The sequence below is a fragment of the Physella acuta genome, unplaced genomic scaffold (genome assembly GCF_028476545.2).
Source record: "Physella acuta isolate Inbredline_101_S28 unplaced genomic scaffold, ASM2847654v3 ptg000849l, whole genome shotgun sequence".
Classification (NCBI taxonomy): domain Eukaryota; kingdom Metazoa; phylum Mollusca; class Gastropoda; family Physidae; genus Physella; species Physella acuta.
In genome coordinates, this window is record NW_026732366.1 from 76,591 (window position 1) to 100,160 (window position 23,570).

At 35.3% G+C, this 23,570-nt stretch overlaps 2 protein-coding genes across 4 annotated transcripts in view; one reads left to right on the plus strand and one right to left on the minus strand.

Moving 5' to 3' along the window:
• LOC131952068 (ADP-ribosyl cyclase/cyclic ADP-ribose hydrolase) overlaps positions 1-23,570 on the plus strand; it is a 123,360-nt gene that overhangs the window by 51,949 nt on the left and 47,841 nt on the right. The window lies entirely within an intron of this gene.
• LOC131952063 (putative polypeptide N-acetylgalactosaminyltransferase 10) lies at positions 110-22,407 on the minus strand. Of its 2 annotated transcripts, none has more exons than XM_059314548.1 (13): positions 22,325-22,407; positions 20,230-20,423; positions 9,920-10,013; positions 8,587-8,731; positions 8,129-8,295; positions 6,933-7,121; positions 6,306-6,483; positions 5,828-5,945; positions 5,329-5,439; positions 4,959-5,180; positions 4,528-4,635; positions 3,908-4,051; positions 110-3,217 (listed from the first exon to the last, which is right to left on the minus strand). In XM_059314548.1, exons 2-13 carry the CDS (start codon positions 20,413-20,415, stop codon positions 3,044-3,046), a joined length of 1,836 nt encoding a protein of 611 aa, XP_059170531.1. In that variant the 5' UTR covers positions 20,416-20,423; positions 22,325-22,407; the 3' UTR covers positions 110-3,043. The 2 variants fall into 2 exon arrangements, with proteins under 2 accessions (XP_059170531.1, XP_059170530.1); XM_059314547.1 differs by lacking the exon at positions 22,325-22,407 and adding an exon at positions 21,817-21,978.

The window sequence follows — 23,570 nt, forward strand, 5'->3', positions numbered from 1 at the left end:
TTTCTGATTACACACATTGAAAGAGCCAGGCCTACTGATTTGTGTGGATAAGACTCAGAGGAATGTGTGATGAAATATTGATTAAAACAAGTCAGTTAAACAAACCAGGATAAAAGGATTTATTAGCAAGTAAATAGTATTTGACATAGATAATCATAGTTCAATATCACAAATCATGAATTATTAATATAACAAGCATTACAAGAAAAATCTTATGTAATGTGGAATGCTTCATAGAGTTTCTTTTAACTTTGATAAATTTCAGATATGTAACTTGAAATAAGTCTGTTTTCAAAAGGATAATTACCTTTTCCACTACTTTAAAAAAATATCTTAGTTGCTGCATATCACTCTACGATTGCCAGGTTTTAAAGTGAAACATTTTAAACAGGCTATTTGAACCTCAAGATGTCAATAATTTAATGATCTTATTGGCTTGTAAAAATTATATATATTTTTGATTCCTTACTATAAAACAATACAAGATATACAATCATAACAACTTGCACATAAAATTAATGGTAATAAAACTAAAAATAATTTTTCCTAGTTGTTCTTTCATGATTTAAAACGTGTACAAATCTAATAAATTAATTTTAATTATTATATTGACTGTACAAAATTATCCTCAACTATGAACAATATACTCAGACCATTATTCAATGCATTTTTGACCATTACCCATGTGAAAAAAATTGTACAAGAAATACAACCCAAGTAGTTAATACAAAATGTCAATCCTTATAAACCAACTTCATCATTTTCAAAAAGATACAAATAACAAGTCACCTCAGAATGCTGATGTATAAAACAGTGTTTCTAAGCCAGCTACCCTCTTTGCTCAAGAGAGCTGGAGAAACAGGTAACAAGCTTTCGATAGGCTGCACAGTGCAAAAAGGTTATGAAAATATATTATAAGCTTTAAGTATCATAGTTCATAAACCTAAACTGCAAAATGAGAATTTATCACATTTTGCATTTGGAATTTGATAAAAAAATGAAATAATTTTAAACTAGCCTTACATATGTGACCACAATGAAATAAATTCTAATTATGCCTAGCCTAACAGACAATAATCCAAAGTTTAGTTTTATTAGACCTCAAACACTAACAAAAGCATTATAGTCTCACCAGGGGAAAAAACATGTTATTTTAATACATCAGAATTAATAGGATAAAAATTATCAGGATTTGACAGTGCATAAATAACACTTTAACCATATAATAATATGACAATTTACAAACCCAAATAGCATCAGTAGAAAAAAAAAGGTTTGTAGCATATATGAATCAACAGTCAGTATCGAAAATCTGTGTTGGGCTAAGTAGTATGAAATATTGTGGTTGTAAGCAAAAAAATATTTTCAGTGCTCTTAATCTTAAATACAATTCAATTTAATACAGTTAAGCTGGAGTGTCCCATCCTGTGTGGAAAATTGAGGAGAGTCAGATGTTGCCTGTGTATCAAGTCCCCTCTCTCCATACAAGGGAAAGGAATTCAATTTATTAATCATTATTAAAAAAATAACAACCCTATTTATACAGGAGTACATTTACATATTTGGAATTGAAGCAAAACTTTTCCTTTGGTGAACATGAAAGCATAGTATCATAAAAGTAACAACCCAGAGATTAACATATAAAAGGAAGCCACAAAGTTCCCTCACAGTATAAAGGACGTATAATATGTGCAGCACAGAATACTAAGAAGTGTAAAGATTTTCCCGTTTACTTTTAATTAAAATACATCAAAACACCAATAGGTGAAAATATAACTAATATTAGGTTCTCTTACGTACATTTTTCCAGGGTTAGTATTAATGAGAACAGTTTATAGGTATGGCCACATTAGACATCAATATTGTCAACAAACAGTTACCTGATATTTTAATTGGGTTAAGGGAATGTATTTTAAAAAAGATTACAGTGTGAGCAATCACTGATGACTCCACATTAATTTTTATTTAATTAGCAAAATATTACAGGGTGAAAAATCTACATGTGCTACAAAAAAAAAATTTTGTAAAAAAAAAAAGAATAAACATGTAGTGTCCCCCCTCACATTTAAAGTTATACTTGAATACTCCACCTTTTATTATAAAAAATATATATTTCAAATATACAAAGTTGGTAACGCAAATAAATATAAAAAACTGAAAAGACTTAAAAAATATACTCAGATGAAGTGTCTATTATGCGATAACTAGTGATAAAGGAAAATGAGATAACACACAGAAACCAGCAGTAGTAAAAAAATATTTCTGACATGATGCAACACATGTGCAATTAACTTTTGCTATTTAATTTATTTATTGTATTGATTTTTGTTTGAATAAAATAAAGGTTTTTAGTTCATTTAAAGTAATGGATTTTATCATATTAAACTTACATGTAATAATTGTATAAAAAACAACTGTATAAATGTATACTGATAAGTTATTGTGTAAAAATATTTTCATCAAAATACTTGTTGAAAATTTTACTCTCAGGCACATTTGATTTTTTAACGTTCCATCATATTTAACTTTTGATAAAAACAGATACAATAGTGAAAATATTCTGTTATGTAGAAATATATATATTTCTTTTATACATGTTTTATAACTTAAAAACAAGCTCAAAATAAGGATAAAAATTATTGCTTTGATTATAGTACATGGAAGTATTTCAGAAATTGATGTTAAAGTAAACTCATTATTTGCAAACTGGTTGTCGTTGTTTATTTAAATTGTGAATGAAACAGTTTTTGATATGGACAAATTAGTCATAATAACAAACACAATACGTAGATTTGACAGCAAGTTATATGTAAAAAAGTTTGTAACAATACTTTTTCACCTAGTGAGACAATCCTTTCAATCAACAATCAAAGTATTTTATAAAAATACCAAAAACATCTGAGTTGCCTCTTATGATTTAAATATAGACCATTAGCAGTACCATTCAAACAATTCATTATGTGTATGGCAAAACACAAACTCATTGTCTTGCAACCAACCCAATAGTAAATAAATAAAAATGCTATACATATTACCACTCTTACTAGCTGCCTAAGGGTAAAACAAAATCTTTTTTTAAAGCTTCCAGATCAGGTTTCTCAAACTGCCAGCGTTGAGTTGTTGCTGCTGTATCACACGGATTCATATACAACTCTAAGCTCATACTATCACTATCTAAACAAAGACCACTAATGGGGTGGTAAAGTTGTTGACTCTCCTGTTAAATAAAAAAACAAAACAACTTTATTACATGGTAATAATGAAGTACTGTTGTTCCAATTTTTAAAAAAGACTTCTAAATGATACAGAATGTCACCTAAAAGAATGGTGTGTTTATGGTGATTTCTTTGATACAATGAGAACATAAGAACATCGACACAGAAAGAGGATTCACCAATTATGTAGGAATATTATAACAAGCAAAATGGCTACTTTGCCTCAAAGCAGAAATAATTTCAAAATGTGGTTTTATTTATCAATTTTAGCTCTACAAATGTTTATTAATATATTACACATTTTCTTCCAGGTGTTAATTAAGGGTTCTTTTTAGCTTACGCAAAATACAAATGATTTGATGTATTAGCAGGGTATATTTCTAAAAACATTCAGAGAAATACTTCGACTGAGAAATCAATTCCCAGCTAAATTAAGAAATGAACAATAACATACTATAATTACCATGTTATACAGTTTGGTTTGGCATATCAATCATAGTTACATTAGAGCCTAATCTTTAAAATTTAAACTAATTACAATTTTATAGGCCTACAGTTTGATAAATCAATGCCTACCTAAATGAAAATTGGAACTATAAAAGTAATACTAATTACCGTGTTATACAGCTTGGTAAAACAATGCCTAGCTAGGCCTAAATTAAAAATGGAACTATAAAAGTAATACTAATTACCGTGTTATACTTGAACCTCTGGTTACCCTGAGAGCCATGACAATTGTATAGAACAACTGGAGTTCTGGGCTTACTCTCAGACACATCAAAACAAACTGTTCTTCTCTTTGGCCGAATATCTTTGTGCCAGGTAAATTCAAAAACCTAAAATCCATAATTTTTACAAATTAGAATATCTGTGTTATATGAAAAGAACTGTAAAATTATTTACATTATATAATTAACACCTATTTCAATGAGGTAAGACATTTCAAAAAGTTAGTATTTATTAAATAATATTTTCAGTTAGAATGCAATTATATAAAATAAAAAATAAAATAGAAAAGATTGCACACATTTTTGTAATAGATTTTTTAAATCTGGTAAATGACAAGAAATGGTACATTTTTTACATCAGCAAATCACCTTTAAGAAAAATAAAAGCACATTTTGTTAAAGACAGTGCAGTTATTTTGTTTGTGTAAATGTACAGATCTACATTTTAAAAATAATTAGGCCTACATATTCATACTTACAACAACTAAATAAACTGAAATTTTTACTTGAAAAATCCTGCAATGTTTAAATTTTTAGAGCAGTACAGCACAAATAATCAGAAAAAAAACTAAAACAAAACATACTTGCTCTCCTCCCTGTGATTCACCTTTGACACACTTTGCCAGAACAACTCTTTGACCTTCTGGTTTAAAATTTGTGTCTATACAGAAGTCGCTGCCAACATTACGAATCTTGCAAATAAAATTTAAAAATATTTTAATCACATAATTATTAAAAAACATTGCAGATAAAATTAATATTTTGAATATCACATTTTGTCTAAGGCACTAAAATAAAACTATGACTAATACTAATAGTCAATAATTTTATGAAGACTATTTACTTCTCGTAATATCAAAATTTTACTTTTAATTGTCTCAAGTTCAATAATATTAAAAACGTATCTAGTAGTCTACATAAATATTGAGCACAGATTACATTGAAAAAAAATGTGTTCTGCAATTATATAGCCTACAATAGCAGCTATTCATATAATTTAAGTTCCAGTCAGTACCTCTCCCTCTGCTAATGGCGGTGGCTCCACGGGTGGATAGAATTTCACAAGATCAAACGCCACTTCAGTCATAAACCATTTGAAAGATTTGCATTTTAACTTTTCTCGGATTTCTTTCTGTACTGTCAGATCACCGGCATCCAGATTTCGGTAGTGTGGTCGATGGTCATAAATAAACTCAGCATACTCGTCCATCCAAACTTCTGCTACACGCTTATAATTCTGTGATGATATTTTTTAAAGTTTTTTTTAAAAAGTATTTATTCCACTTAAAATAAAAGTTTAATTTTAAAAAATTAATCACAACACTACATGAAAGATACATGATAATAGATTTTGAAAAAAAGACTCATCAAACCAGAGTACTAACCCTTCCAACAAAGTCTCCTACACCAGGGTTAGGAAATGGTGCAAACTTTCTATATATATGTCCTATCCTAGAACACGGAGCATCCACCATTCTACCACCACACTGCCAGATCTAGATTAGGAAGTTGAAGTCATTTAGTTATAAGTATGCCTAAATCATCTTTCTAAAAACACAGGAAATTTCACAAATGTAATTTTACTGGGAATATAGAAAAATAAATAACTTAAACAGTGTATGATTGATAAAAGCTGTTTCAAAATAACATTCCAGAAAACCCCTGATTACACAAAACCAACAACACAGCTCAAGCTATGGAACAATAAAATTAGAACATTTGATTTTACCTCAATTTGAAAATTGACCAAACCAAGGCACGTGAAAAAGTTTAACCGAGAACCATTTTATAAAAATTTGTTTTGTTGAGGACTTCAAGTAAGGATGGGCAACAAATGCTGCCATGTGTCCGTTTCTAAGTAAACAGTAAACAGATTACAAATACCTTGAAAGACAACTCGTACTGTTCTCCGCCCCAAATATCAAGACCTGGATCATAGCCACCCAATTCCCAAAACCATTCTCTGCTGATGGCAAAAAGTCCACCAGCCATAACAGGATTGCTGGAAACATAATTGAATTGGTTTATATAGTGAAAATCATAAAGTTAAATTTAGTAGGCCCTATACACAATTTTAAGAAATCATTTTGAATTGTAAGGCTAGTATAGCAAATGACACCACAGTATTTTAACCAATTTATACCCCCCCCCCTATACTGTCTCCACTGAAACCAAATGAAACAACCCCACCTTCCATAAATATTATCTAAAAATCTACCCCTTTCTAAAATAACTAGAATCTATTCCCACATAGCGAAATGTCACTAAAAGTTAGTACACCTAGGTGCTTGACATTACTAATGGAAAACCTCTAACTGAACAGTTTTACTTGTGCAAAACAGGAACACAAAAAAATACTTACGCAAATGGTTCTGAAGGATTCTTTTTATCCTCTTCCAACAGCGGAAGACGTTTATAAAAAAATTGCCAGTCAAAAGCTCCTCTGGCCCCCTCATCTTGTGCACGATATTGAAAGTTTTCATAATCAATAACATCTATAAATGGGCAGACTGTTGTGCGATAGTTTTCAGCTATTGGTTCTGTATAGAAAAAAAATTGGAGTTAGATCTCCATAACCAGCATTACTATTTGTAAGTGCAGAATTGTGAAATGATACATACAGCAAAATTAGTAAACATTGATCATGAGGAAAACTGAGTTACAATATTTACAGTGTCAAGAAAATCTAAAACTAGACACTACTTATAATACCTCAGTCACCAAAACTAGCCACAACCTTTATCTAATATTGGGTTAAATATATGAGTTCAAGAAACCACTAAAAATCTATGTGAGATCTGCAGAAGCAAGTGTAGACAGCTGGGTATCAGTCACAGACATTATCAAAAAGAAAAACCTATTTTACTAGTTTTAGTCTCACATGTACTATTTTCATCCTTTTGACAGATTGATATTTCTTTTAGTGACTCAGTGGCCACACAACTTGTAAAAATAACATGCTAGATATGTTCTTTAAAAAGTCACTTACCTAAAAGTGGTGGGAGAAAATTGATGTTACATTCAATGTGGGAGTCCAGAAATATGAGGACATCTCCTGTGGCTGCTTTAGCCCCTAGTAACCTTGTTCTGATCAACCCTTCACGTCGCTCAGCTCTGACCACTCGGACATTGGTGAAATGTTCTTTCACATAATCATCCAAATCTTTTTTACTGCTATCTAGTAAGAAATTCATCAATGATAAAATGTTCTTTCACGTAATCATCCAAATCTTTTTTACTGCTATCTAGTAAGAAATTCATCAATGATAAAATGGTTTTTCATGTAATCATCCCCAAGATTTTTTTTTACTGCTATCTAGTTAGAAATTCATCAATGATAAAATGGTTTTTCATGTAATCATCCAAAGCTTTTTTACTGCTATCTAGTAAGAAATTCATCAAAGATGAAATGGTTTTTCATGTAATCATCCAAAGCTTTTTTACTGCTATCTAGTAAGAAATTCATCAATGATAAAATGGTTTTTCATGTAATCATCAAAAGCTTTTTTACTGCTATCTAGTAAGAAATTCATCAATGATAAAATGGTTTTTCATGTAATCATCTAAAGATTTTTTACTGCTATCTAGTAAGAAATTCATCAATGATAAAATGGTTTTTCATGTAATCATCTAAAGATTTTTTACTGATATCTAGTAAGAAATTCATCAATGATAAAAATTTTTCCATGTAATCATCCCCTAGATTTTTTTACAACTATCGAGTAAGAAAATCATTAATGATGTTTTAACATATTTCTATCAAGGATGTCCATAAAACAATTGTTATTGTATTCTAATTAACATATTAAATATATTAAATAATATTACATTTTTTAAATTTCTAAAATCATGGGTTGTTCAGCACTTATTCTTTAGTTTAGTTTCTTAAGCTAGTGTTAATAATCAATAAATGTTACATGTTGCATAAATTGCTTTACAGTGTAGTTGCTTGATAAAATAAAAAGCTTTGGTTATTAAAGATATTAAAGATTGTAGTTTTTTAACACAGAATCTTACACCTTCATTCAAAATAAAATTCTGAAGTTAATGTAAAACTCAGTTAAAACACTTGGCCACAACAATTACATTAAAAAGACTAAACTTATTTAAAGTTAAAGAGACAAAACTTAATCCTAAATTGTAAGAACTACAACTGAGAAAATAAAAGAATAAAAGCTATTTTACCTTTTGAGCTGTAATCATCAGCTAGGATAATCTCCTTGACAAGCTCTTTTGGTGCTCTATTGATAATACTATACACTGACCTAAGCAGGGTGGATAAGTGTTCATTGTGGAATGGGATTATAAAACTAGCCGTGGGCAGGAACTTGAGGTATTTCTTTTTCTGGCAACTGAAAAGACAAATTAAGTCTGTTACCACAAAAAAAAACAACATATTTAGAGGAACTAAATGTCCCTTGCAAATAGCTGATGGAATGTTTGGTAACATAGCATAGATTAAACTGCAAAAATAAATGAAATACCACCATAAGAATTTTAAAAAATAAATTATATCAGTAGATTGAAAAAAAAATATAGTTCATTTTTTCTTGGTTTTGACAGCCATTTTAAAAACATTGACCTACTATATTCTGTTGATAATACAACTCATGTTACAAAAAGTGAATATTCACACAACTTACTCAGGATGTCTTATATCAGACAGGGACCGCTCTAACGAAATTTTATCACTAGCTAAAGCATTAAATCCGTTGGAATTATACAGAGATTGCTTTGAAGCTTCATCTTCTTTAGGAAGAACAAAGGCAGTACCCTGTTCTCCAGGACCTAGATGTGGAGAAGAAAAAAAAACAATGAGGCATTACATTAAAATTACAATAATAGCCTACAGTACTGTATAGGGTGGTACGTAAATGATCTTATAATATTTGAGACTATTTTTACACATCAACCTATCATTCGAAAAAATTAAGCAAAAATACCAAACACTAGATGTCATCACATACCAAACTCCCACCCCCTAATATAAAAAATAATTAACAGCTTTCATAAATATTTTTTTCTACAAAATTTTATTTCCCTACCACCCCTCTCCTGAAATACAAAGTAGCTAGAATCTGAATCCACCCACCCCCAGTTAACCTGGATACATTATATATGGACGCATCTAAGGAGATCAATGCAACATCTGCTAGTTATGATGTATGGTAAGTATAAACCCAAACTAACAAATCTTATTAATTACATGAGTCTGACTAAATGGAATAAACATTTTTATATTGTATAAATATAAAAAAAACAACAACCTGTAAACAATTATATTATCTCTAACTTTCATAAATCAGTGAAATGAAACCAGTTGAAAACTAAGCACAGGATCAATACATTTTACAACCTAATAGTTTCATCAATAAGTGCAACCAATGGATTCTGTAGTTATGTTTACATTGAAATGGTGTATACATGGGAACAGTCATTTATAAGTATAATCTAACAGGGATGTTGGGACACCATTCAACAAATATATTTGTAAACAGAGGAACATGCACACTATGACTCTTGTACATATAAGGCAAACAATAAACCACACCACTGAACTTTTGCCTTTGTTTTACTTGGACTCCATGATCAAGTGTATTGGTAGGAACACTTGCAATGTGTATAATCTCACCTGGTTGTCAGTCAGCAAGTGAACATTTACACAGACATACACACACATAAACAGACACACCTTTGCCCCTCTACAGTAATGGGAAAACAATTTGACAACACATTGGGTTTTGCTTCTTCACATTGATGAAGTATGTATGTAGGAACTATCACCATGGCCATGTATATATAACAAATCCTGGTTGAAACAGCAAATAGTTATAGGGCTGGTAAGTAGGTCACCAACCAGTTATATGGCTCATGCAGGTTTTATTGAGCCGGAGAACTGGTTGGTGACCTACTTACCAGCCCTATTAACTCCCCACCCCATAATGAGAACCAATTTAACCAGAACACAGGGTTTACCTTGCCTCTGTTTTTCCTTCTCAATAGCAGCGTAGTCGTGCCAGTCAATTTTCTCACTCTCCGGCCTGGTCTTCTTGATGATCTCTTCAAACACCTACAACACAGAAAATACTTGTTCAGCTGGCACTCAAACTCAACCCCCATACAAATGAAGTTAGCTAATTCAGTTACAGTGGTAAGTACTTAAAGGCTCAAAGGTTATTTTTGTAATGAGCTTTAATCAAAGCCATAAGTTTCAAAACCCTTTATAGTGAAGCATACAGTACTAAAGCTGATATCTGAGGAGCTTGGGAAAGGGTATTTGAGCCTTTATAATATTCAGGACCAGATGCTGGTAGGAGATTTAATCATATGAAGATTATGTTACATGTCAACTATAATAAAATAATATCTTTTTATGTATAAACCTACATACATTTCTAAATGCTAGGATAATGTTGTCTTGTCATTGTATCCAGAGTTTCTTCCAGGCATCTCTTCGGGGGGGGCTTTGCCCCCCCGAAAAATTTTTACCGCCCCCCCCCCCCCCGAACGAAATGAAATTTGTATCATTTATATAGAAAATATATACTTTTAACAGTGTCCGCCCCCCCCCCCCCCCCGAAGAAAGTTTACAGCACCCCCGAAGATTTCAAGTGCCCCCCGGAGAAAAAAGTCTGGAAGAAACACTGATTGTATCCATCCCCTGCTCAATGCTTACAGGTATGATTATTTTTAAAAAATCAGAGACATTTTATAAAATATTTCTGTCAAATAAATAATGTAGGGAGCCACTTTGAATTGTAGTTTTGAAATGTTTAAAGTTTAACTGCAGAAATATCATTAAATTGAAAGCTAGAAGCACATTATTCTTCATTTAATTTTCTGAATTCTTAGTCTCAGGTTTCTAATTGTTATTAAAATATTAAATAAAGCTCCAATCTGCTAGAAAGACAAGGATCGCTGAATCCTGATTTGGATGAAAATTCTGGTTAGGGGACAGGGTGGGGACAATAAGCTTATTTTTTTTTTAGGCCTAACTGATATTGACTGTATGCTTTATCTTTACTACTGGAATTAAAAGGTAATGGAGAGAACGTTGATAAGCTGAGGATAAATTGATAGGGCTGATGGTCTGAGTTAGGATGATCTAGTATCACAGGGGAGGCTATTAACTTAGTGGTTGGTGCTTGGTGTACTAAACACGACACGAAGTGCTTCTTTTGATCTTACTCCCCTTTGCGAGATTAGCTCTTCCGCTAGGAATGATACATCAAACGTGGTTTCCACTGTGAGAGTTATCGCGCTTTGACCAACCCACAAAATCAAACGAGGTACAACGTACAAGCTATCCTGATGTTAGAAGAGAGAAGAATCCTGGATTTGATTTCAAACGGAAGGTCCGATGATTTTTTTTTTGGCAACAGGCTTTTAATAAAGTACGATTTACCCATCCCGAAATCGGTGAGTAAGGGTGCGGATATTGAGTTGATGTGTTCGTCCGTAAACAACATCATTATTTGAAACCTCCCTCCACCCTCCCCGCACGTAACTCAATCACCTACAAAATGACGCCAGAAAATTCTAACAACAATATAATAACCGTAATTCTCACTTAAATTAACATGTTTCGTCACTTTTGTACTTTAACCCACCCCCTCCCCCAACCAGACGTCCGAACCCGTTAACACCCAGTTGACGTCATTTATGGACGACCCGACCCCTCAGATGAGTTTGGCTGTAATGTGAGAATTTAAAAAAAAATCATTTAAGTAATCGATTGAATTTTAATTGTAACAACTTATTTCCCACAAAAATGCGTGCACACTAGTACATTTTAAACGGTTAATTTATTGGATTGTGAATAACTGTGTCTTAACAGAATGATGCCGCTTCTTCGGTTTCATGAAATTTTAGTTTCATTACAAATTCTCAGAACAAAACTGGTTACAAAAAAAAAAGGCGTTTATGTTTAGACTACAACATACAAAAAGTTCAACCAGTCGTTTTTTACGGGAAAATACAATTCATCGACGTAGTTACGTGAACATGGCTACATTAGGACTCGGAGATACGACGATGAACTGCAGTCTGTCTTTTTTAAAACTTCAAAAACATTTCAAATGAAAAAAATAAAATTAAAGCTCTGATTTTTACTATGATGCGCCAATAAAATGAGCGACTATTATAGCAAAGGCATGAGTAACACACGTGAACTCTGCCCTTGCGACACGTGACCTTATACCCCGTACTGCACTGTTAGTAGCCGAGTATGGACAATGGTGTTTGGGCTCTGTATTAGTTCCCCTCTCCACAACCTACCCATATGTCGTGGTCAGAGAATCAAACGCATGTGGTTTGAATTTTCGGCTTTTGAATAGATGACTCATTTTATTTTTAACATTATATAACACATCAAAACTTACACCAAAATAACTAGACAGGGTGTATCGAGCTGAAATTGCATGGTTCATTTTTGACCTACCTCCCAGTGGGTAAAATAATTAAAAACCGCCTCACTGCGGGATTTCAAATGCAGAGAACATTGCAACAGTTGTGTCCCTATAACACAAGCAAATTTGCCCAAGTTAGAGATTTTAACTTAATCGAAATTTATTAAATTATGAGATCGTTGGACAAATCAATATCGGTCATATGTTTATGGCCTAGTAAAATACCCAGCTAAGTAACACACACATGTAAAGTGATGGCCTGAAGCTATTTTTAAATTTATTTACATGACCGAATGACTGCTACACAAGTTCACGAGACCACCGTACCAGCGGCCAGCCAACGTGTGAACTGGACATCATATTTGTCCACGTTTGTAGCCAGATATAGATCAACAACCACCAGAGTGGTCAGCTGCCAACGTGTGAACTGGACATCATATTTGTCCACGTTTGTAGCCAGCTACAGATCAACAACCACCAGAGTGGTCAGCTGCCAACGTGTGAACTGGACATCATATTTGTCCACGTTTGTAGCCAGCTACAGATCAACAACCACCAGAGTGGTCAGCTGCCAACGTGTGAACTGGACATCATATTTGTCCACGTTTGTAGCCAGCTACAGATCAACAACCACCAGAGTGGTCAACTGCCAGCCAACATAACACCAAGTACACGATCGTACAACTGTTAGAGTGACTTATAGATCAGGGGTCCGCCCCCGCGAGTGATACTTATATGTAATTCCATAGTGTACAATCAGCTGTCAAAGTAGGAGCATGTCCCTGCTAAAATTAAAAATTTAGGCAGGGGTGCACTGGCCCGCCAGTCTACCGGGAAAACTACCGGTGGGCCCCCAGGAGAAATTCTCGATGGGCCCCCAAGAGCGATGCTGATTTAATCCTATTAGTGTTTAGATTTTTTTTTAAATTGTTGATATTTCTCCATTATTCTATTTCCATTCTTTATAACAAGGCGTGAAATTCAGGCTTTGGTGTGGGAAAAAAGACATATTGAACATTTTAATCTGAGGCCCCTTTAAAAATTTCCTGGGCCTCTTGGACGCAGCTAATCCACCCATGAATCTGAAACAATGACGTTACGAGCTAAAACCTACCCACACTTCCCACTTCTCCGTCTTTAAGATTCCCCGTACCCTACAGTTGTGTAGCGACTGCCTGTGCTATTACAAGACACGACAAGAGACAGACCACAGTACACTCTCTGGCACCCATTTGATCTCCCAAACATTAACCCGAGGCGTTAAAGCCAACTGTATTCCAGAACACAACGGTCAACTTGTTACAGACTTCTGGTAACAACTTGCCCCAGGAAAAAAGTCCTGCTCACCCCCCCCCCCCCCCCCCGCAGACGACAGCAGATCACGAGGACAATCCAGGCCACTAACGGCTTTACACGTGGAGAATTAAATTACTGGTTCGTCGCCCACGTGTGAACAGATTTGAGAAGATAGCTTTTGGATACAAGGTATTGATACACTATCGATTTATGTTGACCATAACAACAGAACAATAAAACCCCAACAACTACGAGCCAGTGACAACAGTAAAGTGAGGCATGTTTTATGCTAGCAGTTCAAAAACCAAACCAGCTGTTGCTCAACGTGTCTTACTTATATGGTAATCACCCAATTGTATGTTGTGGAGTTATCAGTAGACCCCATCTACCAGTGCCTTTCTTATATGGTAATCACCACTCAGCATAACAACACGGCTGCACACTTTTGAGTTTGGCCGCTTTAATCAAACATTTTTCTGGCGTCTTTTCTAAGCAGCTGCATTTTACTCTTAGGTAGATTCTTTCTATTATAATGACGATATCATCGTATTATTCCTAGAAATTGTAGCTAAATTCTGGCGTCAAATACTAGCTTAAAGACAGAAACAGATCTAATAATATGTGTATCAGACGTATTTGAAATAAGAAACTTTTCTTGAAGGGCTTCCGGTGCCGGCATCTACCGGGCCCGTGCATCAAAAGTGTCGTCTGGTTAAACCCCGTGTAAACGTCAGGACCACTTAGGCCGTCTGATAAAGTTGTAGCCAGCGACATCAAATGATTCCATCTGCCGGCAGGTAACTCAACTCCCGTCTCGTCTTATCTACGCTAGTGCCGGCTGTAAGGGCTGTCTGGGCTGCGGGCTGTTCGGCTGCTTAGAGAGTGATGTCTGTTTTATGGACGTAGGGATGTTGGGTATTCAGACTGGTTAATGAGGGATGCCAAAATAATTTTTTTTTCAGGTATTTCCTTGGGGGTAGGGGGCAGTGCCCCTATTCCCCACCCCCCTCCCCGAATACGTCTTCCGGGCGAAAAGAAAAAGTACTTGATTCATATAGAAAAAAAATATATTTTAACCAGCTACCCCCCCCCCCCCCCATACACACCTACACCCCCGGAGAAAAATGTCTGAAAGAAACCCTGGAGTCCAGATAAAGGGGAGGTGCCTGTAGTATGGAGGTAGTGTGTCATGCTGTGCTGTTCAGCAGTGTAAAACGAGGCAAAAGTTTTCTACGGGTGAAGACTCTAAGACTTTAACCTAATAGCAATGTAAAGCCGAAGCCTTATGCGCAGTATTGATTAAAAAAATACAACTTGTGGCAGATAATTGACAATGCACGTTCATGTCTACGATTGACTCTAAGACACATTCAATAATTGAAGAGAAAGTGAACGTGGAAAAGAAAAGAAAAAGTGTGTATATACACTTATTAAATAACTGTGATAGAATTGCCGAAAACCTCCATTTATTAATTCATAACATTAAAAATGTAAGTATCTTTGCTATACCAATTACCCTGTTAACTTCACTAACCTAGCAGAAACCCCCTACCTCCCTTCCCCTATGCTCAACAGCTAGCACGCTAAAAATGACGTTTATAACGTGTCTCTAATCAATACTGTCTACATTTTAATGGGCCGAATGTTACAGGTGTATAGCTAATGATACGTCCCATCGACTGGATAATAATACGTTACTTGTATCGATAGTGTGCTTGTAGAATGAAAGTGTATTCTGACGTTGAGATAGCGTGCTGAATAAGATAGGCCAACTGCTGAATTACAACGACGTGCCGTCTTTTGGCTGGTTGATTAATGTTTTTATAAGAGTAACTTAATACACTAATAGTCGTTTTCTTTTTAGATTATCTTTAAATAGATAACTTGGTGTTTTTGTAGCTTCTAGCTGTGCACTTGTTGACTTGTTGGATAGCGTTATTTCAAAGCGTTACATGTGTTCTATTGTTGCTCTTAGTGTCACATTTGTTTGTCTACTTTTAAATGGTCGTGAGCACACAGCACACGCAGTTGAGCAACACATTGTCTGTAGTTTCCAATGTGAATAATTAATTACTGCTTAAGATAGTATCTATCTATCAATGTGGCCAGCAAGCATTCTACATAGTTATGTGAATCTTCATTAGTCAAGTCTTAAGATTCATAGAAAGACTTATTTGAATTATAGGCGAAAGGAAAATATTTGGGTTAGCATTCGTAGATCTGAAATGTAACCATTATATTGTTATGCTTTGGGTTAGGACTGAATTTGAAATACCACTACATACAATACTGGCTGTGCGAAAATGTAGGTATGGCTAACTGAAGTGTACAGGTTTAGCTCTTTATGAACCTTATATGCAGCCTACAAACGAACAAACGATGAATTTGGCCATCGAAGTTTATCAGTGAATAAACAACAAGCCAAGTATAACAGAGCACAAACAACACAAACGTTAACAAACACGACAGCCCTGCTCTGGTGACGTTGATTATGTTGATGTCTGCATGCTATCCCAACATCCACATACGTGATTGGGGCTGATGTCTGCATGCTATCCCACCATCCACATACTCGATTGGGGCTGATGTCTGCATGCTATCCCACCATCCACATACGTGGTTAGGGCTGATGTCTGCATGCTATCCCAACATCCACATACGTGATTGGGGCTGATGTCTGCATGCTATCCCACCATCCACATACGTGATTGGGGCTGATGTCTGCATGCTATCCCACCATCCACATACGTGGTTAGGGCTGATGTCTGCATGCTATCCCAACATCCACATACGTGATTGGGGCTGATGTCTGCATGCTATCCCACCATCCACATACGTGATTGGGGCTGATGTCTGCATGCTATCCCACCATCCACATACGTGATTGGGGCTGATGTCTGCATGCTATCCCAACATCCACATACGTGATTGGGGCTGATGTCTGCATGCTATCCCACCATCCACATACGTGATTGGGGCTGATGTCTGCATGCTATCCCACCATCCACATACGTGATTGGGGCTGATGTCTGCATGCTATCCCAACATCCACATACGTGATTGGGGCTGATGTCTGCATGCTATCCCAACATCCACATACGTGATTGGGGCTGATGTCTGCATGCTATCCCAACATCCACATACGTGATTGGGGCTGATGTCTGCATGCTATCCCAACATCCACATACGTGATTGGGGCTGATGTCTGCATGCTATCCCAACATCCACATGCATTACATAATTGGGGCTGATGTCTGCATGCTATCCCAACATCCACATGCATCCCGTGATTGTGGCTAATGTCTGCATGCTATCCGAACCCAACATGCATTACGTGTCTGGCGATGGCGTCTGGGTATTGTCCCAGCACCAACACGTGAAACAGTTAACGGACTGGACGAAAGTGCCCTGTGGACCCCGACCAGCGAGCCTGGTCAACATGCATGTGTTGTCACGACAACCGGTTCGACCACACTAAAGACGTGTGTCAACATATTAGAGCCTGTTCAAGGAAGAACAGCTCGTAACTAAAACCACGCACGAATGGAAAGCTATTAGAGAGGGAGAAGGAGTTCAGCATACAAATCCCCTGATCTCGACGTGAGACTGGTGAGGGGGATAGTTTGATCGGTGACCGTATCGTGTACATAATTAACACCAAATAAAATACAAAACAAAACCAAGTAAAAATGATGAGACTGTGACAAAACCAGTTACATAGGGAGTGATATGAAGGGGGAGAGAGGACTAGAGGAGACGCGTGATCTGAATGTAAGAGTAATAGATCTACATGTCTACGTTCACAAAATAATAAAAACATACGTTATCTACAAAGCCAGACACCACACTATAAACAAAATAAAAATATCACAACACATTCAAATAATGTGTCGTGTTAAGGCAAGGCGTGCACACACACGAAAATTTCACATCGATATTTCTCCTCTCCCCCCCCCCCCCCCCCCCCCGCAAAAAAAAGTATGAGGCAAGAAACATGACATGGCCACGACGGGAGGGGGGACAATGGGTGCTTGAAGACCCGAGCCAAGATCTCATCTAAAAATAACCCCGATGGAGAAGTGAAGTAAGGGCTCTACTACCCTGGAGCCAAAAGGAACAGACCTTCAGTGGCAAGAGAATGAGACAACTCTAGGCTACGTGTGTCAGACTTTCCTTTCACTGTGGTGACCGTAGAAAATATGATCATCTGACACAAAGAGGATTTCACGCTGCGGATAAGATCTGGTCACAATAAAGGAAAATAGATACGCTGAAAATTGTGCCAGATACAAAGAATGCCCTGTTCTATATACTTCTCGCCAGCATGTAGCTACGCGCGAATATCAAGCCGTTTGAATCAGTCCACCCTCATATCTTAATTGGGGAGGGTGGGGATTTAAGACGATTTTATGGATGAGAAATTTTTCTAATGGAAGAATCTAGAACAAAAATTGTAGATGGTAAATCCAGCAATTTTCGGTTAGCTTTAGTTGAACGATACTTTAAAGATTAAGGTTTGACTTATACGTTCATAAGAGGTTCGCTATTCTAACGATGGGATAATGGGGTACGGTAAACAGAAAGAAAAAATATATTAAAAGTATTTCAGTAGCGTTGTAAAGTCCGTCCCAATTTATCGAGCTCGCGACAAGATAATCGAAAAATAATGAGTAGGCCAACTTGTATTAAACGTTACGTGAAACAAAAAAACAAAAAAAATCACTTGAGATTTTCCTGTTCGCCCTTCGTGTCAATTAATCTCAGAAATCCCCCTACACTATTGTACAGGAAATTTGTTGCACGACTAGTCCGATAAAGCTTGACATTTACAGGAGGATAAACGGTAACAATCTAAACCAGTTGTGTTTTTTTTCCGTCTGGTTGCCTTGTCGCTTCTTTCCTCTTTCCCTTCAAGTGGTGAGGCAAAGAGGGTCAAGATCGGGAGGAAGAGGGAAAAGATGGGAGGGTTGAAGATAACAACATGTAATGTTAAGGGAGGTGGGTTGGTAAAAACATGTTATGTTAAGGGACGTGGGTTGGTGTCTTGCTCAATTTATTAACCCGTGCATATGGGAGACCGTAATCTCTCGGGTAAACGTTATAAAGAGTGGGAACTATTTAGATGGGAGCTTCTCAACGACGCGAATGTAATTTTATTTTCAACATAATTGGTAAAAGAAGGCCCGAGTTATATGTAGTCCTGTAAATAATATAAAAGTATAATGTTAAGTACACTTTCCAAAGCGCAGATGAAGTACATTTCACCTATTTCAGTGACCTTGGCATTTAAATGGATGTGGTCAACATTATGCGCAACTGCCTTTATTCTCCCTGAGTCAGGTACCTATCAGAGCTGAGTGGACTAGAGACATTTATGGTGTCCCAACTTTTGGTTTGGCAGTCAAAAGCTCTACAAAGGGTTGTTTTTGTTTTGTTTTTTAATCAACAGTTTATTTTTTAATCAAGGGTAACATATTTAATTCCAATCTGTGGCTTGTATGAGACAACACAAGTTGCCAGGGAAGAATAATTGGTACCTGACATGGTTAATTAATTGTCTAGCAAGAAAATATTTATTGCCCTATGCTGGAGGTCATGAAAAACCTGTAATTTGGGTACTTATTACACTGACAAAACAGGAAGTGCTCCTAGCTTTTTTAATGTGTGCAATCTAAAAAATATTGACACATACGATAAAAGTGATATATATTATGTTTTGAACATGCTGTAGAACTAGAATTAAAAATACACATATCAGTGCTCATCTTCAGTTTCTTTCTCTCTATTGATCTCAAAACAGTTTGGCTGTGACTGTATTAACCAGTATACTACTCAACAAGAGCTTGCCAGCTATTTAGCCTCGTTTGCCCCGGTGTTGAACTCTGGGCTTTTTCAGATTAGCAGCCAAGAGCTGTACCAATCTGACAATGCCAACCCAAATTAGCTAAACAGTATACTACATCAAGAGTATGCCTCTCTCTTTGGCTAGGACTGTATAATAGCTCCTCTCTATTGAATGTTTACATACAAATGCATCTACATTCTTATTTTCAATAAGAGACACCACACAGTATAGTAACCATATTGAATGTGTTATGTTTACAAGGGTTATACACTAGAAACTTAAAGGAATTAAAATGAACAGTTTTAGCCTATTTTGGTTGACTGCTTATCTTGTTCCCTTTTTAAATTTTATAAAAAGTTGGTCTAGGCTTTTTTAATTATATGATTTCAAACTTAAATAGGCACAATGTGCAAAACACTTTTTGAAGTAGGCATATATACTTTACTTATTTCATAATCGGCTTTAAACTGAAATGAATAGTTTGGCATTTTGGGCCATTGTATATTCAATTAGTAAGAATAGAATTCCTGAAGGATATGAAAAAAAAGTTAAAAATAGACAGAGAGGGAAATAAAGGATCTCAAAAAGAAAATACATAATGTGGTTAAAAGACATGACTAGAAACAGACAAATTTAAAAAGAATACTTATATTTGGAAGAATACAAAATAAGAAACAGACCATAAACAGAAAATGTAACACGCAAAAAGAAAAAGCAGAGAAAAAATAGAAACAGACCTGCTGTAAGGCTGGATCAGGTACAGGCTGTCTAGGGTCCCTTATCTCAATGTTCTCATTGTTCTGTCCCAAGTGTCTTGGGCGAATTTTCATCCGGTGTATGGTATGAAGTAGCATGACCCCTGTCACTACCAGACAGCTGCTTACTATCAGATACTTAATTACAGTGATTGTGTTTCTGCGCATGTTAATCCCTGAATGGAATTTAAAAATTAGATATATTTAGAAATAAATTTAAATATAATCCACAAAGTATGAACACACAAAAAGCTTTTGAAAATGAAAATAAAATGTTGCTCTGTGTGATGACAGGCGAAAAAGTTTGTGTGCAACGTGTATTTTGTGTGCGCGGTGTTCTAAAAGTCTTATAAAATGATATATGTATTTTACAAAATGACTGAGCGGCAGTTGAAAATTACTGCATGGCCACGCAACTGTGCAGCTTAGAGGGAACATAGGTGATGACGCAAAGTTAGGCAAGATTCAAGTATAAGGCAAAGACAGGCAAGATGTAGAATAGAGTAGATCAGCTGGACATTGGTCAAGCAGAACTAATAGACAGTGGAACGAACAGAACGGTCACATGTAACGGTCAGCTGTCCAAGCGTTGTGAGTTGGTCTGAGATAGCGCAATTGGGAAAAAGATAGTTGAGTTGGTCAGTCTAGCGTGTAGGACACAGTCAAATGTTAGAAGACATTTTGAGTTAGAGTAAGGAATAGTTTGATGTGTGCACATATATAAACTGTAATATTTTTTTTTAACTTGGCATTGTGTCATTGTGTTTAGGGTGTCAATTTATAAATAAGGACTGATTAGTTCTATAAACATAAATAGTAAATTCTTTCAAAATCTTTCTTAAACCATTTCTATTTTGCAGTGTTGGGAAACTACTGTACTGTACTCTGTGTAGCATAGACTTAAAAAGCTTAGCCTGTTGGCTGTTAGTTAGGCCTAGGTATCAGAATAAAATTGGAAAGATGATAAGAAAGCTATCTTACTACTCATACTATCAATTCAATACTGTATTAAATTAGATCTATATTATACCCCGGCATTATGAATTTATATGGTGTCGTTGGTAATAATAAAAATTAAATTAATTTGTAAATTATTTCAATATATATGGATACTTTACTTTAGGACTTAAGGTCTAATAATTTTTGTTTAACTTTAAATTAAATAATCCCCCAGAGTCCTAATGCTAACTAATTACTAATTACTAGGCCTAATTACTAGTAATTAGTAGGGTAGCCTAAAATTAGTACTAGGCCTAATTACTTTTACTTTTATATTCCAGGGCACTGTTGTTCTGTTGTTATTTTAATAATTAGGCCTATTACTTATTAGTTATTAGGCCTATTTGATGTTAATTATTATATCAATAATCAATATAATCTGAGTTTTTAATTAATCAAATTAAAAATTTTTTTTTTTAAATTAAGCCTAAAATAAAAAATTTGATCTGCTTTCACTCGTTCTAAAAAAAACTTTCTAAATTGAAATTCTTAGGTCTTAGAGAGGGAAGTATTTATTTAATACTTAAATGATAAATCTAACTAATCTAACTGAATTTAAAGTTTACTTACCTAAAATTAATCACATGCATTAACGTGATTTAGATTCTAATTCAGAAACATATCTCTCTACTCTTACATCAATCACGCTGATGCAGTATCTCATGCACTGGTCTCTCACACACACATGATTGATATTCTACACACAACAATAAAGCGAAACAAACAAATGGATTTTGGTTGGCGACTAGACTGATAGAATCAAATGAGAGTGAACTTAGTATTGGCCTATCCAAAGTAAATTACAAATTACTTGGCAACACCCCCCCCCCCCCCACATACACACTTGTCATGTAATAAATAGGCTAATTAAAATAATGTATTAACATTTCACTTACGTAGACAACTAAGCTTTAGATAACCTCAAAAAATAAAATAAAAATATTCGAAACTCGTAGATTATATCCGCCTGCAATAATATATGCTACTGTCTGAGGAACTCATTCATGAGTGATGACATTGGGATTGTTGATCAAAGTAATTTTTTTATTTTTAATACAGTCTACATCAGTTAACTTACTCAAACAGAAGGCCAAAAGCTGGAAAACGGTTTGGCCGCGTCGTTACGATTACTTATGAAACTTTATTTTCTCTATGATATAGCCTATCCACCACAAAGTTATTTTATCGTAGTGAAAAAGTTGCTGGAAAAGTCGACGCTTTCCACCCACTGTGCTTTAAAACAGAAACGCTCCCCCTCTTCGTTTGCTTTGTAGAGTGAGCGCTAACGTTTAGTGGAAGAACACCTATGTTACACCTCTACTCTACGTTTATATTTTGTTGAATAGAAAATAAGAAGCAAGGCGTGAATGTACTCGTATTAAATGTTAATTAAACAGTGTTTCTTTCAGACTTTTTTCTCCGGGGGGAGGGGGAGCACTTGAAATTTCCGAGGGGGGGGGGGGGAGCAGTCACTGTTAAAAGTATATATTTTCTATATAAATTCTATGAGATGCGTGGAAGAAACTCTGTAATTAAAATCTTGGTTGATATTGTAGGCTAGTTGCCGTACCCTACTCCTCAACACCCCACTATTTAGGGCGATATCGTAGTGCCAAATCATGCTTAGTTTGCTTAGTATTAACATTCATAATACAGAATGTACGCCGATATGCATTAAAAGATGTTTTTCCCTTTAATAGTCCTTAATAATGCAAACTATTTAAACCTATAAGTCAAAAGAAAATATGGGTCGCATTAGCCTATTTATGGATTTATTGAAAAGAACTGTGCAGGTCTATCGCTAAATACAGGCTAGATAAGCCTACAAACGATACCAGCATATCGGATATTTAAGCCTACATAAATCCGCCGCTAAAAGTGGATAGTATGGGTCTATGGGTCACACTTCCACCCCTGTCCCATGCTCCAAATTCCAATTTTTAAATCAAATTAATTAGGCTGTGCCGTAACAACAATTTTGATGTCTTTTTATTAAATATTTATTAAAAATGCTATATAACGCCTTAATTAATGCTAAAACATTCATTCATGCAAAAGTGTGACGCTACACATTCCTAATCATTTCCCCTTATTCACCCTCGCCCGAAACCTGCCCAGAAATTTATATTTATAGATGGACTTTGGCACAATCGATTCTGTGATCAAACATTTTAAACATACAGCCTATTAAAATTTCGTCTTTCTGTTGTGGACTGGTGAGCTCTGTGTTTTCTGCTGAGAAACCCAGTCTACAGAATCTCTAATATTATGTTAAGTGCTAGAAATAATTGTTTCAGGAACCGCGTTGTAGATCCTACTAAGAT

Excerpts from the sequence above, each read along its gene's own strand:
- LOC131952063 (XM_059314548.1), bottom strand. The coding sequence starts at position 20,415 with ATGCGCAGAAACACAATCACTGTAATTAAGTATCTGATAGTAAGCAGC. Across the intron at positions 7,122-8,128 it reads TGATGATTACAGCTCAAAAG|ATAGCAGTAAAAAAGATTTG; the intron begins GTAAAATAGCTT and ends ATTTCTTACTAG. Across the intron at positions 5,440-5,827 it reads AGTACGAGTTGTCTTTCAAG|ATCTGGCAGTGTGGTGGTAG; the intron begins GTATTTGTAATC and ends TTCCTAATCTAG.